Source organism: Bombus fervidus, chromosome 11 (genome assembly GCF_041682495.2).
Source record: "Bombus fervidus isolate BK054 chromosome 11, iyBomFerv1, whole genome shotgun sequence".
Lineage (NCBI taxonomy): Eukaryota > Metazoa > Arthropoda > Insecta > Hymenoptera > Apidae > Bombus > Bombus fervidus.
Genome location: NC_091527.1, coordinates 1553103 through 1578589, shown reverse-complemented (window position 1 = coordinate 1578589; position 25487 = coordinate 1553103). Strand labels below are relative to the sequence as shown.

General features: G+C 33.8%; 1 protein-coding gene across 2 annotated transcripts in view; it reads left to right on the top strand.

The window, feature by feature from the left end:
- The window catches only part of LOC139992527 (pikachurin), a 254987-nt gene that overhangs the window by 180868 nt on the left and 48632 nt on the right, over positions 1–25487 (top strand). For both annotated transcript variants that reach the window (XM_072013437.1, XM_072013436.1), the window contains exons 6-7: positions 1585–1786; positions 13018–13162. In XM_072013437.1, coding sequence (XP_071869538.1) covers positions 1585–1786; positions 13018–13162 — 347 coding nt within the window. The remainder of the gene's footprint in view (positions 1–1584; positions 1787–13017; positions 13163–25487) is intronic.

Sequence of the window (25487 nt, the reverse complement as noted above, 5' to 3'; positions counted from 1 at the left end):
CCCCGTTTTTCTGTATAGAATATTCAATTACTTACAAACTCAATACCGGCATCTCATTTTTGCAAAAATATTTGCACTTTTCGTGCCTAATTACAGATTTTTACTGTCATAAAAGAAATATATACATTCAGAATACAACACAGAACATAGATGAGCAGTTATTACAGTGTTAGTAATATACATACAGTCAGTATAAAGAGTATTCGTACAGTAATTAATTTCAGCAAAAATATTATAGAACAACCTTTAATTAACGAAATTCTAACAAATAAAAAATATGTACATGTTTTACATGTCTGCAGAAAAGTTTATAAAAATATGAGATATCTATATACTTTGCGAAAATATTAACAAATATCAGAAAAGTGACAAAAATATGTGCGTGATAAGTATTCGTACAGTTATAGTTTAATGGGAAAAATTAATAAGGCTTATCTAATATTTAGGAGAAGAAATCACATTATCATATAAGTTTAATTATTTTAATACTTAGGAGGGTTTCTTTTTCATCTTATTATGGCTTGAATGGCGTCGTGATCTTGAATTTATTAAATTGATGGATTTACTTAAAATATTTTTCCGCTCTTCTAACAGAGTTCTCTTTAATTAAATCATTTCTTATTGAAATATGGTGACAGTATTTTTCGTTTCAGGCGATCTAATATGTCTTCAATAATGTTTATATCTAGGGATTGTGAAGGTGTTTTTAGGTGTTTTCGAACATTATAAGAATCCACGCTTCCGTATTAATAGCATTGTGCTTCGGTTCGTTATCTTGCATCAGGATGAAATTATCTTTCAAACCCATTTTTTCTGCGCTTAAAATATTTATTAAAATGTTTTTATACATTTTATTCTATGAAGAGGTAACACTCGTTACGCATATATTATTACCATTATCTACATATTTATTGATATCTTCATAAAGGAAGTAGATATCGCTTTTTTCTTCGTTTGAAAATTATTCTGAGTACTTGTAAGAATATGTATATACTTTTTATATCTTAAAATTTTCTTAAATTATTAAATTTTATTAAAATTAAGTACTCTACGAATACTTCTTACACCGATTATATAAGTACGTGAAGTTTTTCATGATAAGTTGACTGCGTATTTCTATACATATATAGGAAATTTGGAAGTATAAAATTATGAAAAAGCACACAAATATCTAAAGTATAGTACTTTCTGTACTACCTGTACTACAATTTTCTACCGAGATTCTATATTTTTTAATCATTTTCTGAAAAATATGAATTTGTATCAAAATCTGCAATCTAATGACAAGCATCCAAATACTTTCATCAGCCACTGTAACTTCGTTACAACTAAAACATATAGCAGCGCTAATCATTACGCTAACGCCAACGACTCACAAGCATCGTGCGAATAGTCGTTGCAAATAGCGATATAAGTGTCGACAAGTTGATAAAATCGTTGTACGAAGAACAGGACGGTCGTGAATAATCCAGGACGAATGATACAATTTGTCAAGCGCATTAAGCGCGTCAACGCGTGTCGCGACTGATGCGTAATAATAATAATAACGAGAGTTGGCTAACGATGGTAATTTTTGCTTTGCAGAGGCCGAGGTGAGATCACCACGGTTTACCGGCTCTGGTTGGCTGGCGTTCCCCGCTTTAAAGGCTGCTTACAAGCACGTCCAATTAGAACTGGAATTCCGGCCCGAGGCTTGGGACGGTATACTGCTGCTAGCCGGCGAGAGGGACGATCTTCAGGGTGACTTCATGGCCTTGATTCTGCATCACGGCTTCATCGAGTTCAGGTAACGATATTACTTCGTTAATCGCGGGTTCACCATCGTCGAAGCGGCGTTGCAAAGTGCTGCGGTAAATGTAAATAGTTTAGGCGGAGTGTAGAGTCCGAGATCGATCAGAGTTTCAGCGTGGTTCCCAATGTAATCGGGGTTGAAACGAAAAGGGAGCTGAAACAAGTTGTTTAAGTCGAATGATAATTGGAAATTTACGAACTTCCTGTCTTTTTTTATAGCGTTGCGAGTTCATAGTCTGAGTCTTTTCGTAGAATTTCAGTTTAAAAGTTTGGAAATTTTAAAGTTTCTTCGTAGTTTTTACAGGTAAAAATATTAGTTCAGAAATTTAGAACTTTAAATTTTCCTGCTCCATACAATTAACGTAAAACTACAAATTCAATTCGAGAATATATTCTTGCTCTTAAATTCTACTGAAACTGACAAACATATCTAAATTTACATTAACCTATATATCGTTCGATTAAGTTATATCGTATAAATTAAATTATAGAAGCATAAATTTCCATACGTATCCACACAATCTAATCGTTATCAGTTCTCCAACTAGTTCTTATAAAATTCCAATTTAATTTCGAAAGTAATGTATTCCACGCAAACTGACAAACATCTAAATACGCAACAATTCAGATACCTAAAATTATTCGGTTGCCGTTAGTACCATCGATAATGTCAATAAACCGTGCTAACATTTGCAGTCCGCTAAATAATTGATTCGATGAAGATCGCGAAAACCAATGAAAAAGAGGAAACGGAAATCGAAGTCCGTGGCCGATGAACAAGCGCATCGATGGAACTCGATCGATCGGAACAGCATAACGAGTTGCTTGTTTGCCGCAAACTGCACAACCTCGTTGATGCTATGTATCATTGTATTATGCCAACTTTCCGCAACTTCCTCCGATATAACGGAAGTTTCCCTGGGAACCTCACTGCCCCATTAACGGTAGGACATCAAAGGAATAGCGCGAAACCACGATTTGCTTCAATTTACTGCGAGACACATTTACTCTATCGGGGCCAGAGTGTGATCGATAAAGTTCGATGAAACTTGTCGCGAAGACGCGCTCGTCTACTCTCGAAGAATTAATTTTCCATCGTTGGAATGCCAGCAGGATACTCGCATGTTACTGTCGCGTGCATACGGCTACTTGATCTACGTTTAGGCGACTCAAAGGACTTCCTTTCTTTACATTTGTCTTATTACGCCGATTTGAAATTTTAGGGATATGTAGAATTAACATATTGATTAGATATTATCAAATTATTAATTGGATACTTGGAAATATTGCGAAATATATTATTAGGAACGTATTCAATAGCTGTATCGACTTTGTAATTATCGTAAAATTGAATATTACGAAATGAATTTGAAATTTTAGGAATGTTTAAGATAGATAATATATTGATCGACTATTATAAAATTATTGAATGGATGTTGTAAAATATTATGAAATTAATTACTAATTAAGTTAAAATTAAGTTAAATTAAGTTAAAATTTCGAAAATATATAAAATATAAAATACATGAGATCATAAATGAACGTACAAAATTTTAATTCGAGTGGTGCTTCAGGTATGGAACACGATCAGAGAATAATTTATCTAAAATCTCTCTTCATAATTAATTTTCTTCATTTCAATAAAAAATTTTAGGAGTAATAATTTTGGAAGTTACTGCTTTTTAATTCAGTTATATCTGAGTCTGCTGCGAAACTTTAGTTCCTATTTATCGTAGCGTGTACTTTGCTGCGTTTGCAGTCTGCTTCTAAAAGGATTTTTAATTATTCGTGGGTTGTTCGTGTGTGGATTTCGTTTTGGAAATTTTCGTTCTCGTTTATTTCGTGGTCCTGCAACAAGCACTGGAAATAGTGAAGTAGCGAGAATAGACTTATTATTCGTAATGATTACAAGGAAGTCAGAGAGGTTCGTGGCGACCGGAGCTTTGAAGTACGGAACAAGAGAGCTGAGAATAGAGAAAGTGAGATTGGAACAGGTGCAATCGGAAAAAATGATTGGATCTTCTCAAATGATGTTACACAGCGAAATAAAATTCAAACGCAACTGTATCTCGAAAAATGTTAATTTAGTAGTGTATTATATAATATAAAATAAAATAACAAGCCAGAGAACATATAAAAAATATAAAAAAAGAAATCTGTATATTATACATATAAATATATACAGAAAACATGCCAACAATGAGCATACGCGTGCATAAAAATCTACAAAAAGCACATGAATATAAATTACAAATTACAAATTTCGTAATATGCAAGATACTATATTTTCACAATTTCCAACTCGAATGCAATTTATATCCCAAACAGCGGAACAATTTAAATTTAATGAATTAAATGATAATATAAATTGAACAAATACTAAAATAAATTAATAAATTAAACGACAAAAAATAGATGAAATAAATGCAACTTATTAATAATTAAATCCTTGTATTCCAATCGAACGAGGGAGATTCCTACGAGAAACGAGCAACGACTGCAATATATCGCAAACGATTTCAACTCGCTTTAATAATTCATATCGCAAATAGAAACAATTTTAATGTGTCAGCTAGAAACAAACATACAAAATAATTAAAAAACTTAATCAAACACGCACATTAACTGACAGTTATTAACGGTTGAACTTCCAAATTTCAATTATAGATCAGTCGCGCTAAATAACTTGAAAAATCGTTCATATAAGCTCATCCATCGGTAAAACAATTTCCTGAACGAAAATTCTCATGAAAAACGATCCATGCTCTCGCATCCCGCTGACAGAACTTAAAATAGTCTTACCTTCTCACGATAGCCATTATCTGAATGAATTTCACTTCTCGTCACGTGAAAACTAGCCTTAAGACCTTGTTAAAGCATCGCGTTGATAAACTTCGCCAGCAGTATATTTCCCTAACGGTAAAGGAAGGAAACGTGAGAAAGTGAAGAACTTTTCCGGAGCTGTTCACGGCATACGCTTACCGGCGACTGTAACGTCGGTGTCGTCGTTTGAATGCGTCGTTTGACGCGGTCGTTAATTAAGAATTCCGGTCGTAAGCTAATTTTTCGTGCACAACTAATAACTCGTGAGTGGTAGCTGTGGCCGGGGGCCGATTTATGAATTCGGAGATTCGAGTCTCGCCCGGAAGTTCGCTACGTCGACGTGCTGACCGTATTTCCTAGCGTTAGCGTTGTCGTTTACCGTCCCAGTCGAAGTTTTCATTGGCTACGGCTTACGAAGCGCTTTGCAAACTCTGTTGCGAGAGTTTTTCACTACAATACAGGGTGTTACATTTTAATTTAAACTCTACGTCTTTGAAAATACCCACAGAGTTAGGAAAAATATTTTCTTCCCAGTGTAATGTAACGTTCTTTCATGCTTTGTAAATTTTGTTGTAAGAATTTCTCTCTGGAGAATAGCGTGTGTCCCTTTAATTTAAAATTATTAATTAGGAAAAATATTCTTTGAAGGCGTAGCACGATCATTCGGAAACCTGCAATTTTAGGCTTTAAGGACTTCGAACATTGGAAAGTCTACTACAAAAGTTTTTCTTTTCGCTGTACGACGTTTTATTTCTTCAAAAATTTGTTACTTTAGAGATTTGAAAGTTTACTGAAAATTCGTTTTAAAACGTTTTAATTTAAAATCTGCAGCCGTAAAAATATACAAATTATAAATATTCTATCCCGATTTAACGTATATTTTTGTCCAAACTAGAACAATTCTTGTAGATTTGAAACGATTGCTGAATTTAGAAATTGTGGGCTTTGAGAAACTCCCTTACCAGAATTTCCCTTTTGAACATACACAGTGTTTAATTATAACGTAAATTTAATCCTCTTAAAAATGTCTGTATAATTGGCAAAAATATTTTAGTGTGACGTACACACATTGCTTCGTTAAATATTAAATAAATTTAAAAATAAATTTAAAAAAGTTTCTAGTTAATTATCAAAATAACCGCGTCGAAAGTATCGAAACACAGTCTCTACAGATATTTCGCTCAAATAAAGAGCGTAATTTATTCAACGTTGCCGTGATAATCATTCATTGTTCGTCGGTTTCGTTTCCATAATTCATTAACCGTGTATCAAACAATTGATCGTTGAATTTATCATCCTGCTGAACATATATCAATGCAGAACGTCGAATGCATTAATCAATCGAAGAATTGTCAAAACTCATCTGAATGCCAGATGAAAAGCTAAATCAAACTTACTCCATCTCAATCGCTAAAGTACCAGCTTTACGTTTCATAGTCGACCATTATCAATTCCTCCAAAATCGCAAAATTTAAGTTTCATATCACGATCCGTTTTATCATTGGCAGTGAAATATACCAATCCATGCGATATCTGTAAGATTCAATATTTCATCACTAGAAACTCGCTGATAACAAATCAAGCATTTCTAAAAATTCCAATTTCTTAAATCTCGTTTACTAGAATATTTGTTATTTTCCATTCCAAAAATTCCTTACCGATTAATTACATTTCCTGCATCAAACATTCTTAATCAATAAATCGGAACCATTAAAAATCTTAATGTACAAACCAACCTGTCACTTACAGTAAAAATTTCTATATCTTCAAGATTCAATATTCTTCCATTAGCGATACACGCCCAAGCAAATATGTTTAAAAAATTCCAATTACTTGAATTTCATTTTCCGAAATATCGAAAAATCTTCTATTCGAAAAATTCTTCACTGATTAATCAGAAACACTAAAGGTTCCCACCCACAAAAATTTTCAGTCAACCTGTTATTAATCACACTCGCGCACACAGTTCAATTCGTTCACAATACATCAGCGGTATAAAGTACCTTCCTGAGTAGAAACGGCGATGATTTGAGCAGGCGTCGCTTTCAGACGAAATGAAATCTTCTCGCAAGCCAGCCAAGCCTGAAAGAAGCATCCGCGTGATCCTATATGCGGCCATGTAGTTACCGTTCGCTTTCAACGTTGGAACAAAATCTCGCCGCCCGAGTTTTCCGGCTTACCTATCCAATCTGAGTGGTCTTTTCTTCGGTTAAGCCGCGTGCACGTATCCCGTCGCTGCGAGGCTGTGTCTTTCGACCAGGATGAAGGGAGGATGGGGTTAGTCAGAGGAGGATTCTCTCTCGTCGAAAGCTCAAAGAATCACTTTCACGTACACGGATGTCCGCATTACGGTTACATGCACGGCCGAACGACGAGCGTGCTCGAAACGGAAGTAATATCGCGTGAGCCGAGGATCGGACGAAAATAGAAATTGGGTCCTGGACAGTGTCCAAAAGATTCTGTTAAAGAAACCGTGTGCTGCTGTTCTCTTTTCTTCTCGCCAGGTCGCGTGAAATATGTGTTGGGAGCGAATGAAACTATTTAACACTTGACTTGCTAAGGTATACAGTGGCTACAAAAGGTATTATTTGTATATCAGAGCGTTTATTATTACGTCTACATACTCTATATATAATTTTGTATCATTCAGTAGTACCTTCGTGTGGTTGCAGAGATTTCGCACTGTGGGAACGAAAACAATGTTTCCATAACTATAAAAAATCTGCCCTATCGGAAGAAAATTTCCAGTAATAAATAAGGACATATAAAAGAAAATTTCAAGCACAAAAAAGCAGACGCTAGGGGAAAATCATCGTTTAAACTATGTCATCGTTTAAATGAAAGGAAACAATGCAACATAAAATAATGCACGGAAAAGATAATTTTTGAATAAAAAGAATAGAGCAGTAATGCAACTAAAAAATGAATTAGAAAGATACAGGAGAGAAAGTAGAACACACAGAACAAATAGCAGTTAGGGGACATTAAAAAGGAAATTCAAAGGTGACAAAGGTCAGCTGAATAACGTCAGAAAAAAAATTCACCGATAAAACATATTCAATCGATCCATCGATAAATAATCCCAGTTATGAAGAACAAACAATGGAAAGGACGTCGAAAAGAAATTCAATAGTAAAAATATTTCCATCTATCGTAGTTCTTGCCCACGACGTCGTTCGTTGGACTACTAATGTACGAAACAATTTTTAAGCAGATAAATTTTTATGAATGAAACACCTACGTATCGTTTATACTAACAGGTATCCTGCGTAGTAAAAAATATTGTTGTAAAAAGGTTCTTGACCTGGGAGCGCATACAACTCAGATGCCAGGTTATTTCTCAACTTCTACAAAACGGATCAAGATGAAACATATCCTATTTTCTTTCCTAGACACTAGGCTACACGATAGACAAAACCTCATCAAAATATGTTCAGTAGTTCTTACGTGATGCGAGTATAAACGGACAAGCAAACAGCCGAGGAAAATTCCAAAAATTAATTTTTTTAATTCCATAGTTTCTGAGCTACTCGTGCATGGCTGTTTTTATTATTATTATTATTATTATTTAATGTGCAGATACAACTTCTATTTTATCATATGTATATAGATAGCGCAAATTATTATCAAATTAGCATAATGCCATAAAACAAAAAGAAATAAGAAAAAGCTATAAATATAATACCATACCTGTATCAAATTTCTTGGCTGTGATGCAGAAATAAAGAACACATCTATCTATCTAGTATCACCACTAATATGAAAAATAGAAAAACGAGAAATGTAAGAAAATTATCTTAACTCCTTACTCTTTACCAAAGTTATCGAACTCCTAACCAAAATTACAATAATATCTACGAAATTCCAAAAATACTTAATCGATCATAAATTAATTACTACGTCAGCAATCGTGATTCACCGCTCATGCGAGGCATGTAGCCACAAGTACGTGACTTCTGTGCAATGACGCGAGCGTCGCGAAAATGTCAAGTGCATCTTGCATACCGGGGTCACCATATAGCGAGGAAGCATTCACTCAAACAAGGTCAGGGTCACGACCCCTTGCGATCTTCGCCACCGAAGGAATTTTTAATTATTTCGCACACATTTCTGAAAACTACCAACAAGGCCAACGTGAACGACTTTTCGAACGATAAAAATCGCCATTTCCTCCGCTGCTTCTGCTTTTATTTTCGTACTTTAAGAGACACTAGATTCTCCCAGATATTATCTCGCAACAATGGCCGGGATTGAATTTCCGCCTTTTCGTTTCGACTTCGAGTATCCTCTGGCTCGCTAATCGGCTTTTCTCACGATCGCTACGAATGCAGAGTGCATAGTGTAGCTTGCGTCGCTATTTAATTTAAACCATTTCGGACCACGTATTCGTGATAGTAATAACGACGACCCGTTGTCACGGATATATTTTTTTAAATGCCACTTTGTATGGAATGTAAAAAATAAAAAGCTTTGAGATATATGTATATTGCAAGGGAAGAAATTCTGTTGTGCTAAGCTTCCGCTATAGGTCGTTACGAATAAGAATTTGTAAATAAAAATACACTGCACTTACAGTTATCTGATTTTACATCATCGTAATACGAAATTAAGTATAATAGAGAGTTTAATATTTTTTTACTAGTGACTCTTCGTCTTTTTACTTTTTCCATTCTTATTATCTGTTTCTCACAAGTGGAAGCGCAAATTTACAAAATGCTATTCAATAAATAAGATAAAATTTATTGACTACCAAATGAGAATCTACGATATTAATAGTTAATATTCATCCCGAAAAGATAATATAATTAATTATAAATTCCAAGATACATTTTAAAGACTGTGTCACTGTTACGCTGTTTATTTTTCAATTTATGAAGTTGATCGGTATAATTATTAGAAATATAGGGAATTGTTATACCTATAAAACGATATAGGCCTTATTCTCGTTAGATTAAAATCGAAATTGGCGAGGTACTTGTGGTGAGCCTTAAAACTTACAAGTAGCGGACGCGTGCGGTAAGCAGCGTATTATTAATTACGTGCTTCGACTACGTGGGATTAACGCTGCAGTCAGCGTAACTCGTTAAAATTTCTCATTACCATGTCGTTTACCCTCCGACAGTGATAATTACCACAACTTAGAACTCAACCCCTTGCCACCGTGACTAAGCACGCTCCTTTCTGTCCTTCGTTGTACTCGTGCAGAATCGTTTCGAAAAATAAACTGAAGTATTAAATAATATTATTGCAGCGATAGATTAATAGAGACATACAATTTTGTATGCATAATTATCTCATAATTAATTATTCTCGGATCGTTCAAATGTAAATGAGGTTAAAGGTTAGAAGTATGAGACACTTTTAATCTTAATTGCTATGATATGGAGATACATCTACCATAATTATATATATATAATAATAAGTGTCTCATACTTCTAACTTTTAACCTCATTTACATTCGAACGATCCGATATATATAGTAATAATAATGTTACAAAATTTAGATCTGAAATTAAGATAATTACTGACACTATAAACTTAAGCTAATTGTCGAAGTTAGAATTATAAAGCTCAACCTAATTTATAATTATTAAAGATTTTTATAATGTTTGAAATAATCCAAGTTATCGTAATAATAGTCAGGAATTAAAATTAAAGTTAAATAAAAAAACTGATAAATTAATAACGAATATGATTGTGTGCTTAAAATGCTATCCAAAGTGTTTTATCTATTAGAATATGTATACATTCTCTTTACGATATCATTCCTATGGAAAAACGTTTAATTAAAATTCATACCACGAGGAGACATATACGATCAAATTACCAATTACTCGAATAGTTCGTAAACTTTTTGCCTCGAAGGCAAAACTAAACCCTGGAAGTATACCCTAACAAATACAATGGTGACCCTTCTAATTCTGCGCTTTACAGAACTCCATTAACGCTATACTGGGGAAAATTTAAATCACGCGAATATGTGAATGTCGCAACTGTGAAAATACGGTTTAGATGGTAGAACGTAACACGACTTTATGAACATAACAACCACTTCAAACTAATACACACCTATTCCTCTTTTCTACTGGAAAGTTACCAAAAATATAACGAAATCTCTCATAGATTACTTTCTCAAAGCAATTAAAATAAAATAATTGAATAATGAATAATATTTTACTGTAGTATTTCAGGATTAATACCAAAATTACCATACTGATAAAAATGACCAATTCGTAATTTCTGCATAGAAATTTTATAGATTTACTGCAATGCATTCTTTTTAGAATTTAAATAATTTTTTATCCGGTATACGTCTTGTTTTCATTAGATCATAATTTTTTCACGTATCTTTCTTTTTATTTCTTTCGTATAGTACAATAGAAGACTGTTAGAACTGTATCTAATTAAAGAAATAATATCAAATATTTCGTTCCACTCCACTATACACATTCAATCAGAAAAGTATAATAAAATCCTAACAATTCAAGAAATCGTTTCGGGTGTAGTTAGCATCGTAATCGGTTTAACATCCAATTTCTGGTCGCGGCGCTAATATTCTTGGACCGTTTCCATGACATCGGACATTATCGTCGTATCAAAAGGAGCGAAAGGATCGGTGAAGACAATGACGGACATACGGCATTCTATTTATACAATCTATGCGTTGCACAGCACGCCGCAAACGAGTAATTGCAGCGTCGGATCGCATCGTTTCGTTTCAACAAATCCTTCCTCTCTTCTCATCGGCAAAAATTTCGAGGATATTAGCGAGAACTCGCCTCGTGCGAAGGCTTGCTCGTCATGACTGTTAATCTCGTGCTTCCAACCTCTGATTGACGTCGCTGTTATGGAATAGTTAATAGATATAATGCTCTTTCATTCTCGCATCGATTCACGCGCGTAAATTCTGTATTATCGACTCAGCAGATCGTTGTTTAAGAATATCGCGAGATTGAAACGTGGGATTAGCTAGTTTATACATTGAAACGTTCAAATTGAAAATAATCGATCGATTATGGCAATCGGAAATCGCTCAATGATTTTTAAATATTGTTCCGTGTCCCGTTTTGAATTGGGGAAGTTTTTGAAACGATAAAAATAGTAATTGCGTGATGGTGCAGTTCCAAGTGCATAAATGGATTTCTAAATGTCTCGATTTATTATGAGTATGTATAGAAATGTATTTTGACGTTCGAATCTGTTGGAAGTACAAAAATATTTTGTATAATATAAAATTCTGTAAAATTCAGCTTCCTATTCATAGCCACAAATATTTTATTTTTTGTATCCATTCGTGGTATTTAATCGTCTTATGGGTGAGGATACAAACTTGCATTATACAAATCAATACCTTACTTGTTTAAAAGATCTTCAGCTGTGTATTAAGAATCTATCAAAGTATTCGAAAATGTATATTTTCATAAATTATAATTTCATAATTAGAATTTCACTTTAATTTCATCTTTAATCATCCGATGCTTCGACTGAAAAAGTTCAAAGCGCTCGAAAGACTATTTTTCACGATAAAAAAACATGTTTCAGATTCACATACCACGCGATCCATTATACCGGAAATAAGTTTTTCTAACAGTCTACGAACGATTTTTGCACCAATGAAACCTTACAGATCCGTGTTTGAGATACTCGACCGACTTCATACGTTTCTCTGTTTCGCGGGAAACCACAGTTCCTGCTGGTAGATAAATGGCGTTACTCGAACAATGAGGGATATGTAATTGGAAAAATTGAAGTGAAACGTTGACACAGAAGAAAAATCGAAGGCAATAATAGGATAAGAATTGCAATCTTTTTGACAATCGAATAAAATTCTTACTATTTCATGATTCTATATTAAAAATATATCGTCCTATCCATATTCACGGGAACAAAAGGGAATAAATGCTTTATTCGTATTTAATGCCAAACCTATAAAACACTTCCGATTGGAAAGCTTAATATTCTGCCATAAAATTTAATATGTGTGTAATAATGTATAAAATGTGCTAAAATGTCATACATAATCTTACGATCTCGAGTTTTAACTTTTCTCTCAATCTACATTATATAATTATATATAGATCATAAAAGAAATTATGATACAAATGCCGGGAAAATAAGCTTAAATCAAATTATTATACAAATATCACAGAAAAATTTACGACACAGATACCAAAAAAGTAAGCTGCAATTCTACGAGACGTTTTACATTAAAACAAAGTACATATTATGCATGAATCACGGAAAAATTTATTACATAAATATCAGAAAAATAAGCTGATATTTTACGAGACATTTATTGAATCAAATATTCTTACTCAAATAAGCTTTACGCATAAGTTTGACGGAAATTTATTATTTCATTGCAATAAGCAAAAGTGACGAGATATTGATATTTGTTCGAAGGTTCGATTGTGGGAGCGGAGTCGGCACCGTTAGAAGCACGCAAACAGTGAGGCTGAACGAATGGAACACCCTGACCGTCTACAGACATCGATGGGACGCTTGGATTCAGTTGAATCAAGAGAAACGTGTCGAGGGAAGATCGAAGGTAAGAATAAGTTCAATAGTTTTCAACGAGGCGTTACGTGTTGGTTAAAAAGGGAACGATCGATTGTTGATAAAACGGGGACAGATTTGTCAACGTGACACGCAAATACTTAATCGCGATCTCATGTTGGAATTAGGATTGTCAGCATTTATAGAAATCAGAATTGAAATTGATGATTACTTCCAAAAGACACGATGAATAGTCTCACGAGTATACAAACGCGCCAATGACTTTTGGAAACTCGACGTTTCGACGATGATTTCAAAAGAAGAATAATTGTTAGAGGATTAGCTGAAGTAGCGCTGAAACGAAAAAGAAAGAGAAAATTACTTTCCAAAAAATAATTTCTTAAGACAATTTTTTTAATTATCCGAAAAATTATCAGATGTTATTTTGAAAATGATGTAGTGTTAAATTTGATAAATTGTAATATCGCAGAAAGCAGCTTCATAAGTAAAATTGGGACTATACTTATTTTACGAATATAACATAAACCTCAAGTTCTAAAGATTATTTGTTGCAAATTTATTCATTGAACAAATTTCATGAGTCTATTACAAATCTTCATATGTTAATTACACTTCAAAATCTCAGAAAATCTATGAGTAAAATTCTGCAAACGATTTTTAATTATATTTTAAATATATTTTAAATTATAAATTATATTTTAAATTATTTTAAATTATAGTATATTATCACATGAAGCAACTTTATGTAACGTTTCAAATTTCAAAGATCATTAATTAAAGATTTATTTACTGATTAAATCTATTATAGTTTATTAATTAAATCTCGAAAACTGCACTTCGAAATCTCAGAGGATAAAAGTTATAAGATAAGTAAACTTTAACAAGCTATCCCTAATGAGATTACAATTACAGACTAAAAGGAAGCGTAACGTAGATCGGCATTTCTCGTTTCAATAAAAATTCACGATCGATCGTACAGCAAGGATCTCACGACAAATTTCCATAGACAGATATAATCGAGTTGTGCCGGATTGTTGCACAACGACATCTCGTATATAAATACGTTTTCCTCGGCGTAATTTTCCGCCAGTTAAAAGGCGGCACTCGCTTAGACGTTTCCCTTTAAAATCCCGGACTGGCTGACGTCTTTGGTAGAGGGGCGAGCAAATCTTTTCACGACTCACCATGTATTCTTGCCTCAGTGCACGCCGACGTCATCGTTATTCATCTGCATGCAATTCCATCCACGATACACGTTTCCCGACGAAAATGTTATTTTCCAAGGAAATCGTCCGTCTAACGACCACCATGCAATTTTCGATTATTCCTCCAGTTTGACTCGACGAGAATTTTATTGTGTCAATTAGCATTTCGTTTATATGATATATTGTACCTTAACTCTTAATACTTTAATTCCGTATTTTCTTGATCGTTTGCCTTATACTCGTTTCTTCGTTTCCTCATATTACGATGGTCTGTGTTTTGAAGGTTATTATCGATTGGCGAAAATATGAGAATAATATCAAATTTGATAAAATCATGGAAACAAATTCGAAGAATGTTATAACAGTGTTAATTTTTCTTTCCACGTTACATAATATTCTACTTTCTTGTTTTATGGTTTATCGCGGTATGTTTACTTTTATTTCTTCTTTTCTTTACTTTAATAGGCAGATATATGCTCCGTGTTTTGAGGGGACTGCTTTGTTTGCTTGGAAAGTATAAAAATAATAGAAAAACTGAAAATAGTATGCAGATGAATTGGAGGAGACAATTACCATTTTCTTCTTTTAGACTTATTTTCGTTCGTGCATTTTTTATTCAGTTGGAAAACCTTCGTTGTATTTTGAGCGAACAAGTGTTGATTAGTTTAGAATTATAAGGAAAATATAAAAATTGTTGAGCGGAAGGAGATACTTTTTTTTCTGATGACTCTGTATATCCTTGTCTCATTCCGATAGCTGATCGACTAGTAATTGCTACGATAATTTGTTCGACGAATTGATAAATTGCTTCTCGATTTCGAAGCCTCAGTTTCCGTGAAATTAATATTTCGAAATGTTTCTTCATGATATCTCTACATATAATTCTGATAAAAAAAGTACGAAAACAATTTCAAATTATTCAACGATATTCACATACAGAATGGCCAGGGGGACAAATACATATTGGAAATAAAATATACGATATTCAAATAAGGCTGCAAACGTTCGATAGGTGGAGTAGGTATCTCAGAAGGCAGGCGACTGACGAAGAAAAGAATTAGGTCAACAGTGATCTACAAAGGAGACACAACAATTCTCGGTAATCCTCCAAAGGGGGTCAAATAACTGTAAATCGATCCAGAAAAAGTAAGCTAATTACAACTCCCGTGAAACTGACAAAAAAACTGCATGTATCTCGACACATGCGATCACCGAAACAAAGTATTCTTTGCAGCGGTGCAAAAGGCATCGAGAAGAGATCAAAGAGTCAGCGGAATGGAGTAGACAAAAATAGTCGATCGCGTTGGCAGTGAAATTGACTTACGTTAGACTTTTCTCCGTGGATAAAAGACCAGCATCGTCGTTGTGTCTCATTTGTAGAATACAAGAAGAGAAGAAACAAAACGAACCTTGAAAGAAAAAACGAAAAGGACGGATAGAGGCAGACGAAGAAACAGGACAAAGTAAAAGAAAAGCGAAAGAAAAAACCGAGTGAAAAGAGAGTAGAGAGGGACAAAAATATACGTTGACCCCGGTGCAGTCGCGAGAACTCGTAGAATAAAACCGAGACAAGTAAGTGCCGGAGCATGATTAAAACGGGGCACTGTAGCCGAATAATGGACGGTGCCGTGTATGCGTTTGTTAGGGAGGCGGAAAAAAAAAGAGAAAAGACTGTGCTACGGCGTGCGAAAGACATTCACAGGGATGGCACGTCAAAGATTTTCCGGTGTTTGCGTCGGAACAGGGTCGACACAGGGTTGGAATATTACTTTCGACTCGTTTGAAAACGACAGCCCGCAAATTACGCGGCCAAATGGAGCGTGAAAACGAATCGAGCCCACAGACTTTCGCCTGATACTCGTATGAGAATTCATCTCTTTCGCAAGTGTCCCGAGCCGTTTGATCGGCTGCCAATTAATGACCGCGTTTAACGCTTCGACAATCCCAGGAATTATGAAGAAGCCCATCCCTCTGTCCCCAGATTTTCGAGCCGTTTTAATATCACGATGCGTCAGAGCAAAGAGTAAAACTATACAGTATAGACAGAGTGATTAATCGATGGTTTTTAATTAATGGACCGTTTTATAAGTTCTGTGAAACTTGGCATTTTTCTTGAGATAAATTAGGATGTGAGAATTATTATTATGCATATAAATTATACAAAGTCACATCTATCAAAGTTTTGACAATTTTAATATTATAGCAAGGGTACACAAATATTAACGAGTATAGAGTACTTAAGCAATTTTATTGTTTGATGAATGGTACGTATCACGTGGACGTTACAACACATCAGATTAAAATATATCATTCTCATAGGTTAATAACGAGTCTCTCTGTCAAAACGTTAGAATGTTTCTCTTCAAGTTTCTCTTCTCAGAACGATATCCACCCGTCTTAGAGCAGAAATATTCTATCTGAATTTGATTGCAGTCTGGCGTGGTAGATAACGTGTATATACACACGTGTGCAATTAAGTTATAGAAACAACATGGATACGATGTAATTAGAGAATCTGATGATGGTTTATGTCAAGAGAACACAGTATATGCGAATTAATATTGTAAATTGGTGATAATTATACAGCACGTGGAAACGGATATACAATCTAGAAAAATAACGGAGAAGAAAAGACTTATGCAAATTAAGGTAACGTTATAACATTCAAGCCTTGAAAAATAATTCCGCTGGTCAGTAACGAAACCAGACTAATGTCTGTTATTTTTCTCTATTTTTCATCCATGTACTATAACGCGAAATTATCATCTTACACGGCACGAAATCTCTGCAGATCGCGTATCGTGCAACATAATACGTTCACGTGAAAAGGTTGATGTATTTTCAACTCCCCTTCGTGTTTATGGCCCACGGTCAGACATATAAAGACAGATGACCGGTCTTGTGAACGATGAATAATCGAACCACGCCCATGAAACGGACTACGCCACACTGTGTAATCAGTAAAATGCAGCTTTACCTGTAAAACTTACTCATAGTTTGCTCGATTAAGGAAATTCAACCGCGATGTCACGTATCATCGGCGTTTATCGATTTTCTTGTTCACCCTATTCTAAGAGAAGGCTAATTTTACCCTAATTCACGTACGCCGGTATAATGAAACTGGGACGGTGTACGATATTTCTCGTGTGTGCATGGTTTTTATGAAAATTGTTATAATCCTTTTGTGGTATAGCAGCAACGGAAGCTGCGATTTTACTTAATTAAATCCTCGAAAGCTAACATTGCGCCGTTTTCGCCAATAAAATGTAAGATTTCAGTGTTTCGGTATTTCGGCGTAATAAATACCAGTTTCTCGCTCCAGATGAATTAAATCTTATTATGTACGTGTATAATAGTTGGTTATTTTGGATTAGGCTCATGAATTTTATTTAATAAATTTAATAAATTACAATTAATTTTATTTAATACTCTATACTTTACATGTTAAAGAACGTTGTTAATTTAGCGCGCTAACGTTAGACCAAACTAGACTATTGTGCTTATTTATGATTCATTAATATTTAATTGGGGATTGGAATACGGAGTTAACAATAGTTGGTGAAAATGAAACTTTGATCATCCTCTAATGTTTAGAATTTTCGTTTAAACGATGTGAAAAGCTAATAATTTCTTAAAAATATGGATTTCCTCTTCTTTAAGAGTGTTTAAAAAAATCAGAGGCTGGAGCATGAAGTATCCATCAAGGCAAGGAAATAATTCTTAACAATATATGTGAATTCCCATCGTTTTTAGCTCATGATTGGAAACGTCTAATGATATTTGACATTTATTAAGACATTTTTTTCTTTCAATTGCTATATATTTTTGAAGTTTGACTTCAACTTTTTCAAACATCCTGCGAAATGCATTTTATTATTATGCATTTTATTATATGCGCTTATTATTTCTAATCATTAAACTATCTATCAAGTTTATTATTATTATTATTTATATTCTCTTTATAATTATTATTATTATATAGTTATTTTTCTTTCAAAACATTTAAATAACTAGAAAACAGCGTTTTACTACATCTCGCAGCAGCATTTTCTTTAAATTACGCGATGGGGCTAGCCGGTATTTCGCTCTCGAATTAAAAGTCTTTAAAAGCTACCTACTTTCTAAGCCTCCGTCCCTCGGTGTCTCTTTTTATTTCCTCTCTAGTCTCGGTCGTTCTTCTTCTTTCCCCTCGTTCTAGCTTTCCCTCTCAGCCATTCTCATAAGACTTGCAAATTGTTTCGTAATAAGTTAGTACGCCGCGTTCGCGGGAAGAGAAAGACCCGCTACTTTCCTCGGCCAGGGGAAGAGTGGTTTCGAGTGCTCCTTTAAAAACAGAGCCAAGTTCGTCTACGGCCAAGTTCCGCGAAACAATCGAAGAATATTGTCGACCATCGCGGCTCACCAGGGCGAAAAGAAATCTTAAATCAACGAGCAAGAAATCACAGCTCTTCCCGCGCGACGATGGAGGGCCTCTTATTAAGTGATAATTGTGCTTTATCCTCGCGAAGAACACTGTCGTTTTTTAAAGAAGTTCATTACAAGTCAAAAAATATCATTATCTATCTTTTTACCTTTCTCGCTGCGCTATTATTATTAACTCCAATAGTATCGTGTTCATACAGTGCTTTCCAAACCTATTGCAACACCCTTTGAAACTGAATAAATAGTTTAAAATGGGACCAAATGACTTGGGTTTTTTTTTTGTAGAAATTTGGAGGATTAATTTACTAGATGACGAAGTAAAAAAATTCTGAAGAAATTGCAATTGGTTGGAATCGGGAGGAGAAGAAGAGCAAATGTCGTAAAAGTATTTTTCAACTTCCTTATCTAAGCTTGTAATGAAAATGTAAACAACGCGTTTTAAACATTTATGTCAGTTATATATATGCTGAAAATTTTATCGAAATCGGTCGATGCGGAAACAAACGACAGTCATCAAAAAATGTAGATTTTATACCGGAAGTCGTGAAAACCTTGATTTTCGCCATTTTTAACCGTTTGCAACTCGTAGCAAAGTTAACTGATTTCGATGAAATTTTTAGCATGTACATAACTCATATAAATGTTCAAACTGTATCATTTACATCTCCATTACAAGGCCAGGTAAAAGAATTAAAAAATATCTTTACGACATTTACTTTGTTCTTTGCCACTTTTTTTATACGTCATCTAGTAAACTAATCCTTCTAAGTTCTAAAAAAAGCGCAATTCGTTTGACCCAATTTTAAAAAAGTTATCCACTTACAAAGGTTGTTGTGACAGTTATGGAAGTCACTATACATATACGTATGTAACTTTGTTAAATGATTAAATGTTTATGAAATACGAATATCTTATTTATAAATGAATGGTATATTAACTATCTTTTCTTCTATGTTTCAACTTTTCGGCAATTTTTCAATTTCTCTCTTGAAATATTGTTAAAATTTTGACGCAAAGTATTCTCTTACTGCTTTGAAGTTCTTCATTGTATTAAATTTCTTACCTTTTATAGCATCTTATAGTGATCGAAAGAAATGAAAATGTGAATAAGGAATAAGGCGACTAACGCAATAATTTCTAATTATACTATTTATACATTTTATCTACATAACGTTATTTACGCTGTGCAATTGGAGATCGTGTGATTTTTATTTTTGTATCGATGCTGCTTTTATTCGGAATCTTCTTATTTTGTCCCAGAAATTCAAAGAACAAAGTAATATTATTTCAAAAAATGACCAATATTATATTTTCTACATTTATCGTTTTATAAATTATCTGATCTCTTATATGAAATTTGCATTAATTCGCGATTGTTATGTAAACTGTTAAAACTCTTGATAAGTCAAGCATACTAGACACATGGCCGAATAAGTAGAATAAGAAGTCGCACGCGACCGAACTAGTAGAATAGGTGCGGATACGATCAGGCGACTAGAATAGAGCTTTGCATAACAGACGTGAAGGACAGGTTGAGCATATGATTAGATTGCTTGAACATATCCCACGCAAGATTAGAATAGTAGAACAAGTCACGTGTGTAATCAGCCGGGTAGGAAAGATTATGTATATTATCAATTCATTAGATGGTATAATATGTATGCAAAACTAACCTCCAAAACAAATTCGTTAATATTTGTTTATATTAAACAAATTAAGTATATTCGTCGTGTACATACGTGGTATAAAAGAAAGAAAGTGAAGTATTGAACTATCGACGAAGTAGAATAGGTCACTGAGTAGTCAGACAGAACAACAAAAATTCGTATCACAGTAGCGATGCACAGTAGTGAAAATGAATTATTTTAATCAACCCTATATTTACACATGTGCGATATTAAAATGTTTTCACGACAAAAAAATTAACAAAAAGAGTATGTCAAGGCAAATAATTAATTTTACGAACGTTAATTATCTTCCACGAGACTAAAACGATAAAGAATCAGAATTCCTTTACGTTTCCATTCGATCAACTTCAAAAACTATTCTTAACTTAAAAAGGCGATTAATCATTATCAACCTTTAATCCAAAATAAAAATGAGGAAACAAAGGTTTGATATTTATGGACGTTCCAATCCAATGTTTTCGCAAAAATTTTATCTGGGATCGAAAAAAACGATAATCGATGTGCGGTCTCAAGGATTGGCCGCGCGATTCGAAGACGGACCGTCTATTTTCCCTGGAGGTGAGTTTAATTACCTTTAAAATCAGCGGACATCGCTGGCAAATGGGTCCGCGAACCAAGCTCGTGTCACGTCGGAGGCACAAAAGATCGCGAAATTAACAAATCGCAAATGATATCCTCGCGCCGCGGCACGAATGAAACGATTCTTTCACAAATAGGGTGAAGAAAATAGAATTTGATACGCAAAGATCAAATTTATTATAGAAAATCCAACTGAGTAACGGTTACAATATATAGATTCGAAGTATCACAATAGACTGTATTTACGCTCGTTTTGGAAGGTCGCTCTACCGAGGATCTAGTCCCTTTGGAGGGGGTCTCGTTAATCCATTGTTTCAACGGGTGTGGACTTTAGAGTGTTCGGTCTATTTATTTACTAATCAGATGATTCCTTGAGTGTGTGACACTCCCCCCTTCTTAGATTCGCTTTACTCCGTGGAAGCGTATGGTTCTGGTGGGTCGTCTGATTTGGATGACCCCGCTATTTTCATCATCTGCGATGATTTGGTAAGTGACCGTCCTTGGTGCTGATGTTTGATCGATCCTGTTTACTCGAGCGGTAGGACAGAGTATTCTGATACATACATTTTTGGGAAGTGATCGGTGTAGACATTCGAAAAGTTTACATTTGTACATTTTTGGTAGGAATGATAATATAATGGTTTCCTGTCTGCAAAGGCACGAACATCAATCCTTCCAATTTGAAGACAGCAGTTGGGCAAGTTTTGACTGTCTGTTGATTATTAATTAATTTTGACCCGCATTCTGGTGAATTTTATTGCGTTCGGTTGAATTCTTTTAGAAATGTGGATGATTGCTGTTCGTTTACAATATTTGTCTAGGTAGTGACTATCGGCTAAGATGTATTGTTCTGAGTTGGTTAATATCAAGTCAGTTTCCATTATACAGAATTACAGAGAATACAGAGATTTGTTTGAAAGGTATCGGATAAATTTTAGTTATTTTACATTCATTGTGGTTTTCAATCTTGTGTATATTGTTGACAAGGTTTACGAGTTGATCTGTTTCGGTGTCGTCTACCATGCGTTTGATAAGTGCGGTTTGGTATTTCAATTTCTCGCGCACATTGTATAGAAACGAAACCTCGCCGCCTCAACAATCAAGAATTGACTATTATTTCACTTTAATATAATTTGTTCTAATTTTGTACGTTTATGTCTACGTCTAAATACGTTTATTTAAATCATTGATTTTGTTTTGTACAGTTCATTGATTAATTGCAGAAATGAATAATAGAATAATTAGCATTCTATTCTGTTTTTTTTTTTTTTTTTTTTTTTTTTTTTTTTTTTTTTTTTTTTTTTTTCATACAGTAATGTTTAGTAACATTTGATTTATGATATGACAATCATGTATACCACATATATGTATCAATGGTATAAATATATACATAGACATGCAATATTTAATGTAATACAACTAAATTATACGTAATTCTATGGTTTCTTTTAAGAATACTAAGGTGGAACTAGGCGCGATTAAACAAGAAATTATTACTTTCAGAGAGTTCAAATATCTTCAATGTTTCTTTTATTTTAAATAACCTTTTTCCTTGATCTGTATTGTAAAATAGAGTTTTGAACAATTCGATAAAATAATTAGTACATTCTCAATTGAAATTAAAATAAAAATTGAAATATTTTTTTGATTTTTTTTTTTTTTTTTTTTTTTGTCGCCATGAATTATCGCTATCTTCGTTATCTGAATCCCATGTAGACCGAGATTTTTTTTTTTTTTTTTTTTTCTCTCTCTTTTCTTTTTTTTTTTCTTCTTTTTTCTTTGTCTATCGCTTTCTTCACCATCGTCATTTATAAAGTCTTCGTAACGCGTAGTTCTGGCTCTAGTGCTTCGTCGTACAGACCGCGAATCTCCTTTTCTACTACGTCGTTTTACGTCAGCAAAAGTGCTTTCATCAGAAGATGTTATATGGTCATCAAAATATTCTTCTTCTTCGGAACTCGTACCTTTAAAATCTTCGTCACTTTCAGGATCATCTTCGCTGCTTATATCGAGACTATTCAGCTTACGATATTTCTTACGCGACAAGAATTTCTTTACTGCTCCTTTGTGTTGTTCTTCTTCTTCCTTATCAATACCATCCTCACATTCCATCTTATACTCTTCATCGCTCTCTTTTTCTGATTTTTTGTCAATGTCATCTTTACCTTCTGGAGCTTCTTCAATGTTTGATACTTCATTCTTAAAATGCAGCTGCGCTTCTTCTTTTTCCGCATTCACTATAGTTGCAATGTCCTTTCCTCTTCCTTGATTTCCAGCTCCCTGAACTGCTTCTACTTCGTCTTGGATTGCAGCATTGATCATGGCATCATAGTCATTAAATTTATATTTGTTAGCGGATCGTCTTTCACGTAACTGATATACAGGTTCACTTTCTTCACTACTAGATGTTTCTGTACTTGTCGAAGATGATGCTGATGAAGATTCATTATCAGACTCTTGGCTAGAGGCTTTTGATCCTTTCTGATGACGTTGTGATTCATTTTTGTGAAGAACATTATCTAGACTTATACCAACAAATGCTAGTCTCTTCTTTCTTAAAACTTCATTTTCATGTCTTTTCGTCAATTGATCGTACATTTTTAAGCTGTCTCTTAATTTAATCACTAGTAAGTTGTGCTGACATGGAGGACAGAACCAATCACCCTCTGGTATTAACATGAGAGCAGGTCTCAAGCAAGAACAGTGCCACCCTTTATCACAAGAATCACATAAAAGTATCCATTCTGGATGATCTGCCTTACCACATTTTTGACAAGCATACTCATTATCTGCTTCTTCAACATCACTTTGAGCCTTTTGCGCAGTCCTTGCCCTTCTTAATGGCTCTGATTCTTGATCTTTTTCAAGATCACTTTCGGACGAAAACTCATGATCGCTTTTAAAAAGTATAGATCCTTCGCTTTCTATTTCTTCTTCTTCATCCTCTTCTTCATCATTCTCATTTTCATCATCACTACTAGAACCTGAAGAACTCTGCCATGGATTTGCTTCATTAAATTTAGCAGACATTTTCTTCCTTTTCCTTTTTCTACGTTTCTTTTTAGACTTCTTTTCTTTTTCTATTTCTTTTATTACTATTTCCTCTTCGCTTTCAAGCTTTGGTTTCTTCCGCTTCTTTCTTTCCTTTTTATTTGATTCCTTCTTAGATAATTCACTTTGTATTACTGTTAACAATTCATTAACTGTAGAGTTGTTTAAACTTTTTAATTTTTGTATTAAATTGTACCTTTTAGGCTCATCAATGAATGTCACAAAACTAGCTATTTGCAATAAATGTTCCCCAGGATAAGGATTTGAATATAAATATCGTAATGCATTGAGATAATCTTCTCTGTCTGTGTTGGAGATCATAAGATTTGGCATATATGAATCTAATTCAACAGGATATGGAAAATATGCATTAAAATTTTTGCTACATTTTCGATGGGGACTTTTGAAATTTTCTATTTCTTTATATAGTTCTAATACATTTTCATCTACAGAAGTTCTAAAATATAAATAAGTGTCATTTACTTCATCGTCATTTCGTATTTCTGGATAAACACATAAGAGAGCTTTCTTTTGTACTCTATAAAATACTTTGAGCATTTCAACGTATTTCTGATATATGAACTTTTGTATAGATTCTTTCATTACTTCCATTACATTATTTAATAATTTGATTTCAAAATTTTTCCAAATAAATGCCTGTTTCAATAATATTTCCTCGTCATTTGAACATAATTCATCACAAAATGTATTAGAATCTTTCATATATTCTGTGAGATGAGAATTCAATTCTTCTAGAATGGAAACATCTGTGCTATTTTGAACATTATTTGAGATAGTTATCAGAGTATCAGCAATTACATCACTCTTTTTCTGAATTTTTTGTTCTGAGTCTTGTTTCTGCATTTCATTATGTACAGTACTTCTAGAAATGGTATCTTCAGAATGTACATTAATATTCACGTAATTGTGATGGAAAGATTTTTCTGTATTTTTACTTTGAAAATTATATTTTGTAAATTCAATAATCATATCAGTATTAGAATTTGATAAATCATCTTCTTGTAAATCTGATAAATCAACTTCAGATATCACATTTTCATTGTTTTTCTGCCAGCTGGAAGGATTATTGATTGAGGCATCCAATGTAAAACTATGTATAATTTTGGGCTTAGACACATTGTACGACATGATTGTAGTCTCTTCTTCAATCCTTCGTCTATCTGCTTCTTCTTTAATTTTTAATTGTGCTATTCTTCTAGACTGCCTTACAGGTGTTTCATCTTGAGTTAATCCTGTTTGTGTTTCAGGAACAATATCTCTACCTACCTCTAGGCCCAACACCATTTTTCTTTGCTTTCGTTTTTTCTGTGAAATTGGTGTCATATTTAAAGAATCGTTATTGCTTGGTGTTTCATCAAGATGGATCTCAGATGATACCTCAGAAGTTTGA